This window comes from Rhinatrema bivittatum, chromosome 13, assembly GCF_901001135.1.
Source record: "Rhinatrema bivittatum chromosome 13, aRhiBiv1.1, whole genome shotgun sequence".
Taxonomy (NCBI): Eukaryota; Metazoa; Chordata; class Amphibia; order Gymnophiona; family Rhinatrematidae; genus Rhinatrema; species Rhinatrema bivittatum.
Genome location: NC_042627.1, coordinates 83,767,376 through 83,780,659, shown reverse-complemented (window position 1 = coordinate 83,780,659; position 13,284 = coordinate 83,767,376). Strand labels below are relative to the sequence as shown.

At 43.0% G+C, this 13,284-nt stretch overlaps 1 protein-coding gene across 4 annotated transcripts in view; it reads right to left on the bottom strand.

Moving 5' to 3' along the window:
- The window catches only part of ARNT2 (aryl hydrocarbon receptor nuclear translocator 2), a 251,764-nt gene that overhangs the window by 128,210 nt on the left and 110,270 nt on the right, over positions 1-13,284 (bottom strand). For all 4 annotated transcript variants that reach the window (XM_029574575.1, XM_029574576.1, XM_029574577.1 and 1 more), the window contains 2 exons: positions 12,350-12,415; positions 7,128-7,213 (listed from right to left, as the gene is read on the bottom strand). In XM_029574575.1, coding sequence (XP_029430435.1) covers positions 7,128-7,213; positions 12,350-12,415 — 152 coding nt within the window. The remainder of the gene's footprint in view (positions 1-7,127; positions 7,214-12,349; positions 12,416-13,284) is intronic.

Below are 13,284 nucleotides of genomic sequence, written 5' to 3'. Positions count from 1 at the left end.
ATACTAACAGAATGCCCTGAAAGTGCCCGCTGCAGCATTCCTCACTGATACTAAGAGAATGCCCTGAAAGTGCCCGCTGCAGCATTCCTCACTGATACTAAGAGAATGCCCTGAAGGTGCCCGCTGCAGCATTCCTCACTGATACTAACAGAATGCCCTGAAGGTGCCCACTGCAGCATTCCTCACTGATATTAAGAGAATGCCCTGAAAGTGCCCGCTGCAGCATTCCTCACTGATACTAAGAGAATGCCCTGAAGGTGCCCGCTGCAGCATTCCTCACTGATACTAAGAAAATGCCCTGAAAGTGCCCGCTGCAGCATTCCTCACTGATACTAAGAGAATGCCCTGAAAGTGCCCGCTGCAGCATTCCTCACTGATACTAAGAGAATGCCCTGAAAGTGCCCGCTGCAGCATTCCTCACTGATACTAAGGGAATGCCCTGAAAGTGCCCGCTGCAGCATTCCTCACTGATACTAAGAGAATGCCCTGAAAGTGCCCGCTGCAGCATTCCTCACTGATACTAAGAGAATGCCCTGAAAGTGCCCGCTGCAGAATTCCTCACTCTGCTAAGAGACTATCTAGGCAGAGTCCACTGCAGTGCTCCTCACAATAAGAGACTGTCCACATTCCCAGCTGCAGGATTCCTCACACTGATTAGAGATTGCCCAGCACTGCCTGCTGCAGGATTCCTCACACTGATAAGAGATTGTCTAGGCACTGCCTGCTGCAGGATTCCTCACACTGATTAGAGATTGCCCAGGCACTTCCCACTGCAGGATTCATCACACTGATAAGAGATTGCCCAAGCACTGCCCGGTGCAGGATTCCTGACACCGATAAGAGGTTGCGCAGGAACTACCCTGCAGGATTCATCACACTAATAAGAGATTGCCCAGGCACTGCCCGGTGCAGTATTCCTGACACCAATGTCCAGGCACTGCCCGCTGCAGGATTCATCACACTGATAAGAGATTTCCCAGGCACTACCCACTGCAGAATTCCTCACACTGATAAGAGATTGCCCAGGCACTGCCCGCTGCAGGATTCCTCACACTGATAAGAGATTGCCCAGGCACTGCCCGCTGCAGGATTCCTCACACTGATAAGAGATTGCCCAGGCACTGCCCACTGCAGGATTCCTCACACTGATAAGAGATTGCCCAGGCACTGCCCGGTGCAGGATTCCTCACACTGATAAGAGATTTCCCAGGCACTGCCCACTGCAGGATTCCTCACACTGATAAGAGATTGCCCAGGCACTACCCACTGCAGGATTCCTCACACTGATAAGAGATTGCCCAGGCACTGCCCGGTGCAGGATTCCTCACACTGCTAAGAGATTGCCAAGGCACTGCCCACTGCAAGATTCATCACACTAAGAGATTGCCCAGGCACTGCCCGGTGCAGGATTCCTCACACTGATAAGAGATTGCCCAGGCACTACCCACTGCAGAATTCCTCACACTGATAAGAGATTGCCCAGGCACTGCCCGCTGCAGGATTCCTCACACTGATAAGAGATTGCCCAGGCACTGCCCGCTGCAGGATTCCTCACACTGATAAGAGATTGCCCAGGCACTGCCCGGTGCAGGATTCCTCACACTGATAAGAGATTTCCCAGGCACTGCCCACTGCAGGATTCCTCACACTGATAAGAGATTGCCCAGGCACTACCCACTGCAGGATTCCTCACACTGATAAGAGATTGCCCAGGCACTGCCCGGTGCAGGATTCCTCACACTGCTAAGAGATTGCCAAGGCACTGCCCACTGCAAGATTCATCACACTAAGAGATTGCCCAGGCACTGCCCGGTGCAGGATTCCTCACACTGATAAGTGATTGCCCAGGCACTGCCCGCTGCAGGATTCCTCACACTGACAAGAGATTGCCCAGGCACTGCCCGCTGCAGGATTCCTCACACTGACAAGAGATTGCCCAGGCACTGCCCGCTGCAGGATTCCTCACACTGACAAGAGATTGCCCAGGCTTCCTCACACTGACAAGAGATTGCCCAGGCACTGCCCGCTACAGGATTCATCACACTGATAAGAGAATGTCCAGGCTGCCCACTACAGGATTCATCACACTGATAAGAGATTGCCCAGGCACTTCCCACTGCAGGATTCCTCACACTGATAAGAGATTGCCCAGGCACTGCCCGCTGCAGGATTCATCACACCGATAAGAGATTTCCCAGGCACTGCCCACTGCAGGATTCCTCACACCGATAAGAGATTGCCCAGGCACTGCCCGCTGCAGGATTCATCACACTGATAAGAGATTGCCCAGGCACTGCCCGCTGCAGGATTCATCACACTAATAAGAGATTTCCCAGGCACTGCCCACTGCAGGATTCCTCACACCGATAAGAGATTTCCCAGGCACTGCCCACTGCAGGATTCCTCACACCGATAAGAGATTGTACAGGCACTGCCCGCTGCAGGATTCATCACACCGATAAGAGATTGCCCAGGCACTGCCCGCTGCAGGATTCATCACACTGATAAGAGATTGCCCAGGCACTGCCCACTGCAGGATTCATCACACTAAGAGATTGCCCAGGCACTGCCCACTGCAGGATTCATCACACCGATAAGAGATTTCCCAGGCACTGCCCACTGCAGGATTCCTCACACCGATAAGAGATTTCCCAGGCACTGCCCGCTGCAGGATTCATCACACCGATAAGAGATTGCCCAGGCACTGCCCGCTGCAGGATTCATCACACTGATAAGAGATTGTACAGGCACTGCCCGCTGCAGGATTCCTCACACCGATAAGAGATTGTACAGGCACTGCCCGCTGCAGGATTCCTCACACCGATAAGAGATTGTACAGGCACTGCCCGCTGCAGGATTCATCACACTGATAAGAGATTGCCCAGGCACTGCCCACTGCAGGATTCATCACACTGATAAGAGATTGCCCAGGCACTGCCCGCTGCAGGATTCATCACACTAATAAGAGATTGCCCAGGCACTGCCCGCTGCAGGATTCATCACATTAATAACAGGTTGCCCAGGAACTACCCGGTGCAGAATTCATCACACCGATAAGAGAATGTCCAGGCACTGCTCACTGCAGGATTCCTCACACTGATAAGAGATTGCCCAGGCACTGCCCGCTGCAGGATTCCTCACACTGATACTAAGAGACTGTACCAATTTGGCAGTGCAATAATAATGGGAGATTTCAATTACCCCAATATTGACTGGGTAAATGTAACATCAGGACTTGCTAGAGACAAAGTTCCTGGATGTAATAAATGATTGCTTCATGGAGCAATTGGTTCAGGAACCAACAAGAGAGGGAGCTATTTTAGATTTAATTCTTAGTGGAACGCAAGATTTGGTGAGAGAAGTAACGGTGGTGGAGCCACTTGGCAACAGTGATCATAACATGATCAAATTTAAACTAATAACTGGAAGGGGGACAATAAGTAAATCTGCAGCTCTAACACTAAATTTTAAAAAGGGAAACTTTGATAAAATGAGGAAAATAGTTAGAAAAAAACTAAAAGGTGCAGCTGAAAAGGTTAAAAGTGTTCAACAGGCATGGACATTGTTTAAAAATACAATCCTAGAGGCGCAGTCCATATGTATTCCGCGCATTAAGAAAGGTGGAAGGAAGGCAAAACGATTACTGTCATGGTTAAAAGGTGAGGTGAAAGAGGCTATTTTAGCCAAAAAAACATCCTTCAAAAATTGGAAGAAGGATCCATCTGAAGAAAATAGGATAAAACATAAGCATTGTCAAGGTAAGTGTAAAACATTGATAAGACAGGCGAAGAGAGAATTTGAAATTAAGTTGGCCATAGAGGCAAAAATGCATAATAAAAACTTTTAAAAATATATCCAAAGCAAGGAAACCTGTGAGGTTTGGACCATTAGATGACCATTAGATGACAGAGGGGTTAAAGGGGCTCTTAGGGAAGATAAGGCCATTGCAGAAAACTAAATGAATTCTTTGCCTCCGTGTTTACTAATGAGGATGTTGGGGAGATACTAGTTCTGGAGATAGTTTTCAGGGGTGATGAGTCAGACGAACTGAATGAAATCACTGTGAACCTGGAAGATGTAGTAGGCAAGATTGACAAACTAAAGAGTAGCAAATCACCTGGACCAGATGGTATGCATCCTAGGGTTCTGAAGGAACTCAAAAATGAAATTTCTGATCTATTAGTTAAAATTTGTAACCTATCATTAAAATCATCCATTGTACCTGAAGACTGGAGGGTGGCCAATGTAACCCCAATATTTAAAAAAGGCTCCAGGGGCGATCCGGGTAACTATAGACCAGTGATCTTGACTTCAGTGCCGGGAAAAATAGTGGAAACTATTCTCAAGATCAAAATCGTAGAACATATAGAAAGACATGATTTAATGGGACACAGTCAACATGGATTTACCCAAGGGAAGTCTTGCCTAACAAATCTGCTTCATTTTTTTGAAGGGGTTAATAAACATGTGGATAAACGTGAACCGGTAGATGTAGTGTATTTGGATTTTCAGAAGGCGTTTGACAAAGTCCCTCATGATAGGCTTCTACGAAAACTAAAAAGTCATGGGATAGGAGGCGATGTCCTTTCGTGGATTACAAACTGGTTAAAAGACAGGAAACAGAGAGTAGGATTAAATGGTCAATTTTCTCAGTGGAAAAGGGTAAAGAGTGGAGTGCCTCAGGGATCTGTACTTGGACCGGTGCTTTTCAATATATATATAAATAATCTGGAAAGGAATAAGACGAGTGAGGTTATCAAATTTGCGGATGACACAAAATTATTCAGAGTAGTTAAATCACAAGCAGACTGTGATACATTACAGGAAGACCTTGCAAGACTGGAAGATTGGGCATCCAAATGGCAGATGAAATTTAATGTGGACAAGTGCAAGGTGTTGCATATAGGGAAAAATAATCCTTGCTGTAGTTACACGATGTTGGGTTCCATATTAGCAGCTACCACCCAGGAAAAAGATCTAGGCATCATAGTGGATAATACTTTAAAATCGTCAGCTCAGTGTGCTGCAGCAGTCAAAAAATCAAATAGAATGTTAGGAATTATTAGGAAGGGAATGTTTAATAGAACGGAAAATGTCATAATGCCTCTGTATCTCTCCATGGTGAGACCGCGCCTTGAATACTGTGTACAATTCTGGTCGCCGCATCTCAAAAAAGATATAGTTGCGATGGAGAAGGTACAGAGAAGGGCAACCAAATGATAAAGGGGATGGAACAGCTCCCCTATGAGGAAAGGCTGAAGAGGTTAGGGCTGTTCAGCTTGGAGAAGAGATGGCTGAGGGGGATATGATAGAGGTGTTTAAGATCATGAGAGGTCTTGAACGAGTAGATGTGACTCGGTTATTTACCCTTTCGAATAATAGAAGGACTATGGGGGCATTCCATGAAGTTAGCAAGTATCACATTTAAGACTATTCGGAGAAAATTCTTTTTCACTCAACGCACAATAAAGCTCTGGAATTTGTTGCCAGAGGATGTGGTTAGTGCAGTTAGTGTAGCTGGGTTCAAAAAAGGTTTGGATAAGTTTTTGGACAAGAAGTCCATTAATGGCTATTAATCAATTATACTTAGGGAATAGCCACTGCTATTAATTGCATCAGTAACATGGGATCTTCTTAGTGTTTGGGTAATTGCCAGGTTCTTATGGCCTGGATTGGCCACTGTTGGAAACAGGATGCTGGGCTTGATGGACCCTTGGTCTGACCCAGCATGGCAATTTCTTATGTTCTTATGTCCTAGCATTGTCCTCTACTAGATTACTCACATTGTTATGAGATTGCCCTAGTGATGCTCGCTGCAGAACTCCTCACACTGATAAGAAATTACACATGCAGTGTCCACTGCAGTATTCCTCACTCTTGATACGAGACTGTCCAGGTTCACTGCGTAATTCCTCACAGTAAGAGATTGTCCACATTGCCCACTGCAGAATTCTTCACGCCAATAAGAGTTTCCCGGCACTGCCCACTGCAGGATTGTCAGCCAATCCATTCTCTGCACTATAGAATATTAGTAAAAAGTTCTAATTGCAAGTCATGAAATTTTATTTTAGTGCCAGATTTACATTTCAGGCAAAAAAAGCAAAAAACATCCAAAAGACCTGTGAGTGTTTTTTCTTTCACAATCATGGAAGAAGCTGCAGGAAATTAAAGCCTTCGGCGAAAGATGCACTATTTCAAAATCTTTTATTTCTATTTAATATATGTAAGTGGACTAATTAATTTCACTCACTATTAAACTTGTGCCCAAAAACAGAAGAACCCCTTGTGTTTAAGAAAAATTTAAAACTTAATTAGGTTGCTGTTCTTTGGCACAAGTAAAAGTTTAATATATTGATTTGAGCAGAAAAATAGTGAGCAAGCTTAATTTGTCAATTTACTGCTTTGTAAGTAAAGATAACAACCACATTATTCAATATTGTGCAAGGAAACTGATTTGCACTTTTTGGACTCATGTGCCCTACTTCTATCCAAAGTTAAATCTGACCTTGAAAGGTATAATTAATAGTTAAAGAAACAAATTCCTCCATGGAATTTACAGACAGAGGGTGACACATCCATGCCGAAAGTTAATTTTCTTTTTTTTAATAACACACCAATACATACAGTGCTGGATAGATCATACCAACAATAATTTCTATCTTAATAAACAGAACAAGGAACAAGTTCCATAAAAATCTGTTCCGTTGTTTTTCCCATCTTCCCTTGCATGTCAATTTTCTGCGTGTATAACCAAAAGTGTGCATGCAAATGCATCCTTGTACTACCATACGTGAAATGTGCAACCCCTAACTGATTTTTAAAGTGTCACTTATGTACTGAAACCAGGGTTTTATGTGCACAAGTCTCTATGAAACTGATATTCAAAACACATAAGTCCCTAACTTTAAAAGTTAAATTCACAGAATTGAAAAATGTTCCCGGATTCATTGCCTAAATTTAAGAGCAGGGACAGGGTGGGGCACAACACAAATTTCTATCACTGGGCCCCTATACGTAGGTGAGTTAGGCACCTTAAAGACTATTTAGGTGCCTATATTAATCAGGCTGAGAGTTTTGTGTGGGTAAAAGAATGGAGAGCACGTATAAGCCATGCGGTGCATCCTTACCTGCAGGAGGCCAGGCCTTGATGTATCCAGTACAGTGAACCACGGAGTACTGCGCCTCACCCTCCTTCACTGGGCCCAGACCATTCCTACAGAATAAGATTCCAGTAAGAGATGCAGCTCTTCGGACACTGATACTCAAAACCAGTCTTGTTTGTTTAGGATGAATATACATCAGCTATATTTGCATACACTGGGTTTAAGGACTGGACCAATACATGCAAAAATCTCTCTTGCATATTCATTAGACTGACTGGCACTGAGGACTGCATTAGGAACCCACATAATACCATCACAGTAAGAAAGATGCATGTGTCGGAGAGAGACACACACACAAAGAATGACAGCAAAGGAGCAGATGAGAGAATTCATGCAACAGATCTGCTACAGATCCCCATCTGATCTTCTTCCAACTCACACAGAGCAGATGCAAACACAACCATTGTACAGGATTATGGCAGGATAACTTGGTGTTTGTTTAGCTTGGAAGACCCTAGGGCAGTGCAGGCTTCAGTTAATTTTACATTTGCCAGCTTTGATAGGAAGGTTGGCTGCTAGGGCTCTTTATTTCACCCATGTTTCCAGATCTTAACTTTTAATGAGACTGCACTTCTTTCCGTCTCTCTCTTTTGCTCTCAGATATCGCTTTTCTTTGGTTATTCCACCTCCCATCTTCCACACTCTTTCATTTCTTTAACTTAAGTCCATGCTTCACATCCCTGTCCTACCATTCACAAGACATTTGCATTTACTCGCCTTTTCATTAATTTTAAATCTAAGTTCCTCCTAAAAACATTCCCTGTGACCTCATCATTTTTTACTTCTGTTAGGCATTTTCTATCTTCTGTGTTCCAAATGCAGAGGTATTTATATTCTCCAGGATGTTACAAACGTGCACCAATAATCCCTCATCTCTTACAGGTATAACTTTCACCAGTATAACAAACCTATGCGTGTATGTGATATTTATCTGTGTATTTATCAGCATGCTTCTCCAGGATGTTACAAACGTACACCAATAATCCCTCATCTCTTACAGGTATAACATTCACCAGTATAACAAACCTATGCATGTATGTGATATTTATCTGTGTATTTATCAGCATGCTTCTCCAGGATGTTACAAATGTACACCAATAATCCCTCATCTCTTATAGGTATAACTTTCACCAATATAACAAATGTTTGTGCCTTGCCCTTCTTCCAGAGATTGCATAAACTGAATTGTTTCCATTTTCACATTCTGTCTATTTCCTGCTGTTCTTCTGATTGTTCTTGTTTGATTCTAATATAAATCTGATTACTAGTTCTTCATATTATTTCCACCAATTTGCTTTGATTTAGTCTATAAAATGATTTGCCATAGTCAGTGAAGCAAAAATACAGATCTTCCTTCATTTGAATTATTCTTGACTGTTGCCTAATCTGTATTCCTAGATGTCCTATATTTTGTGCCCCAATATATTTTATTTGTTCATGTTTGTAATCAAAGCTTCCTCCTTGCTTTTTGATATATCCTTGCCTGAGAACAATGTTCTGCTGTTCATGTTATATTCTGATGAGCAGCTCTAGACCACTCCCATTTTATTCAGCTCCATATTAGTGGCAGGAGTTAGACAGGAGGAGATTTCAGATATTTAAACTCTAAGATTTTCTCAGAAATTAAATAAAAATCAGACAAAAAAAGGAGAAGAGGGTCTGAGTTATTTGGTCTGTTTTAACAACAAAAATGAGTCAGAAAAGCATAATGTACATAGCAAGCTATCTTCTATTGGTATTTCAGGTTTTGTAACCTTTGGTTTTTGTTCTATCTTTTCCACTTTCTACTCTTTTACTGAGAACTACACCAAGTCCAATCCTTCCTCCTTATCTGCTGGCTCTGTTCTCAGTTCCCTACTCTTTTCTATTTAATAGAATTGACTGAGAAACAATGTTCTTGTGGCCTTGATCTCCCATTGCCCCAGGAATCCATCCAGATTGTAATCTATTTGCAGAAGAAATGTATCGTACCTCAATAGCAGTAATGCTGTAAGTTGCCAAACATTATTATATCCCTGGAGAAACTCTATCCTTTCCTTACTCTTCCACTATTATCTCTGTTTCATCTTTTTCATGACCCCATAAATGCATTCACAATTTCTGTCTGAATGCTATAAACAGAGGTTCTCTTCTTCCTAACTTCTCCCACCCTGTTTTCCTTTCTACTGATGTAACCCCACTTGTTTTCCCTGAATCTGTTCCAAATCCATCTTCTTGTTTCTTTATCTCCTTCTGCACCAAAATTCCGCTGCATGATAGTCCACCTTCAGTACAATATTACACAAGTGTCATCCAGCTTTCTCTTGCGATGCTTCCCACATATTCACTTCTGTTACTGGAATGCATGCATGATAGTCCACCTTCAGAACAATATTACACAATTGTCATCCCGCTTTCTCTTGCGATGCTTCCCACGTATTCACTTCTGTTACTGGAATGCATGCATGATAGTCCACCTTCAGTACAATATTACAAAACTGTCATCCCGCTTTCTCTTGCGATGCTTCCCACGTATTCACTTCTGTTACTGGAATGCATGCATGATAGTCCACCTTCAGTACAATATTACAAAACTGTCATCCCGCTTTCTCTTGCGATGCTTCCCACGTATTCACTTCTGTTACTGGAATGCATGCATGATAGTACACCTTCAGAACAATATTACAAAACTGTCATCCCGCTTTCTCTTGCGATGCTTCCCACGTATTCACTTCTGTTACTGGAATGCATGCATGATAGTCCACCTTCAGTACAATATTACAAAACTGTCATCCCGCTTTCTCTTGCGATGCTTCCCACGTATTCACTTCTGTTACTGGAATGCATGCAAGATAGTCCACCTTCAGTGCAATATTACAAAACTGTCATCCCGCTTTCTCTTGCGATGCTTCCCACGTATTCACTTCTGTTACTGGAATGCATGCATGATAGTCCACCTTCAGTACAATATTACAAAACTGTCATCCCGCTTTCTCTTGCGATGCTTCCCACGTATTCACTTCTGTTACTGGAATGCATGCATGATAGTCCACCTTCAGTACAATATTACAAAACTGTCATCCCGCTTTCTCTTGCGATGCTTCCCACGTATTCACTTCTGTTACTGGAATGCATGCATGAGAGTCCACCTTCAGAACAATATTACAAAACTGTTATCCCGCTTTCTCTTGCGATGCTTCCCACGTATTCACTTCTGTTACTGGAATGCATGCATGATAGTCCACCTTCAGAACAATATTACAAAACTGTCATCCCTCTTTCTCTTGCGATGCTTCCCACGTATTCACTTCTGTTACTGGAATGCATGCATGGTAGTCCACCTTCAGAACAATATTACAAAACTGTCATCCCGCTTTCTCTTGCGATGCTTCCCACGTATTCACTTCTGTTACTGGAATACATGCATGATAGTCCACCTTCAGTACAATATTACAAAACTGTCATCCCGCTTTCTCTTGCGATGCTTCCCACGTATTCACTTCTGTTACTGGAATGCATGCATGATAGTCCACCTTCAGTACAATATTACAAAACTGTCATCCCGCTTTCTCTTGCGATGCTTCCCACGTATTCACTTCTGTTACTGGAATGCATGCATGATAGTCCACCTTCAAAACAATATTACACAATTGTCATCCCGCTTTCTCTTGCGATGCTTCCCACGTATTCACTTCTGTTACTGGAATGCATGCATGATAGTCCACCTTCAAAACAATATTACACAATTGTCATCCCGCTTTCTCTTGCGATGCTTCCCACGTATTCACTTCTGTTACTGGAATGCATGCATGATAGTCCACCTTCAGTACAATATTACAAAACTGTCATCCCGCTTTCTCTTGCGATGCTTCCCACGTATTCACTTCTGTTACTGGAATGCATGCATGATAGTCCACCTTCAGTGCAATATTACAAAACTGTCATCCCGCTTTCTCTTGCGATGCTTCCCACGTATTCACTTCTGTTACTGGAATGCATGCATGATAGTCCACCTTCAGTACAATATTACAAAACTGTCATCCCGCTTTCTCTTGCGATGCTTCCCACGTATTCACTTCTGTTACTGGAATGCATGCATGATAGTCCACCTTCAGTACAATATTACAAAACTGTCATCCCGCTTTCTCTTGCGATGCTTCCCACGTATTCACTTCTGTTACTGGAATGCATGCATGAGAGTCCACCTTCAGAACAATATTACAAAGCTGTTATCCCGCTTTCTCTTGCGATGCTTCCCACGTATTCACTTCTGTTACTGGAATGCATGCATGATAGTCCACCTTCAGAACAATATTACAAAACTGTCATCCCTCTTTCTCTTGCGATGCTTCCCACGTATTCACTTCTGTTACTGGAATGCATGCATGGTAGTCCACCTTCAGAACAATATTACAAAACTGTCATCCCGCTTTCTCTTGCGATGCTTCCCACGTATTCACTTCTGTTACTGGAATACATGCATGATAGTCCACCTTCAAAACAATATTACACAATTGTCATCCCGCTTTCTCTTGCGATGCTTCCCACGTATTCACTTCTGTTACTGGAATGCATGCATGATAGTCCACCTTCAGTACAATATTACAAAACTGTCATCCCGCTTTCTCTTGCGATGCTTCCCACGTATTCACTTCTGTTACTGGAATGCATGCATGAGAGTCCACCTTCAGAACAATATTACAAAACTGTCATCCCGCTTTCTCTTGCGATGCTTCCCACGTATTCACTTCTGTTACTGGAATACATGCATGATAGTCCACCTTCAGAACAATATTACAAAACTGTCATCCTGCTTTCTCTTGCGATGCTTCCCACGTATTCACTTCTGTTACTGGAATGCATGCATGGTAGTCCACCTTCAGAACAATATTACAAAACTGTCATCCCGCTTTCTCTTGCGATGCTTCCCACGTATTCACTTCTGTTACTGGAATACATGCATGATAGTCCACCTTCAGAACAATATTACAAAACTGTCATCCTGCTTTCTCTTGCGATGCTTCCCACATATTCACTTCTGTTACTGGAATGCAGTATAATCAGGCCTTTAATCCGTTTCACCATCATCCTCCTCCCCTCCCCCCATTGGCCAAGCTTCCCTACCAGAAACGTGTTTGAGAGATAATGTGAGCATTGCTGAGCTTCGGAAACCATAAACCCGTCCAGTGTAAGCATTTCCTACTCACCGATATCTCTTCCGCATCGTTGCAATCCTGCTTAGTGGTAAATGATCTAAAGGGGCATTTCCACATCTAAAAACAAATAAAAGAGGAGACATCACCTCTAGGACTACAGATACAGTTAGAGGTCAGTATTCAAAAGCCATCACAAGTTATCCATCTAAGTGGCAGATGTTTATTTTATTTATTATTTATTTGTGGTTTTTATCTACCCAACTTCGTAGAGAAACATCAGATCGGTTTACAGTAAAACTTCAAAATCAGCAACAATAGCTTTAGATAGAAATTATAAGTAAACAGTCATATTCAGCCACTTATCCGGGAAGGGCTGAGATACCCGGCTTCACTAGCCAAATATCAGCTACATGTGCCCTTGCTATTTATCCAGAAAAGCTTCTCAGTTTATGCTTCCAGCGCTGCCTATCAGATGCAGCTCTGGAGCCGCCGGGAGCAGGTGAGTGAAAGCTTCACTCATGGCAGGGGGAAGGGGTGGTTGTTGTTTCAGACTGCGGGTGGGTTTCAAATTCGGAGGGGGGTCAAATTTGCTAATTTTTAAATTAAAACAGGGAAAGGGTGGAAAAGGCCCGGTAACATTTGAGCTTTATGGAACGCTGGGCGAGACTGTCTTTTAGAAATAAGATGGGAGCCGCAGGACCTTGGATTTATTTATTTGTTATACTGGCAGTGCTACTTACCCGGATATCTTTTAATTTGAAGAAAAGAGCAAACATGCCTGACATACATTGTTTTTTTTATGTATAGCAGGCATTAGACAGGGTAACATTAACAGCCGTCAAAATGTTCCAATTCTTTCTTCCCATCCCAGCCCAGAACAGCAAGCCCTTATTGGAAATGTAAACTCAGCAGTATCATACAACAATATCTATAATATCTTGTTAGGGAGTCAGCCCTCTGGCCACTCCGAAAGCCCTTTCCAACTA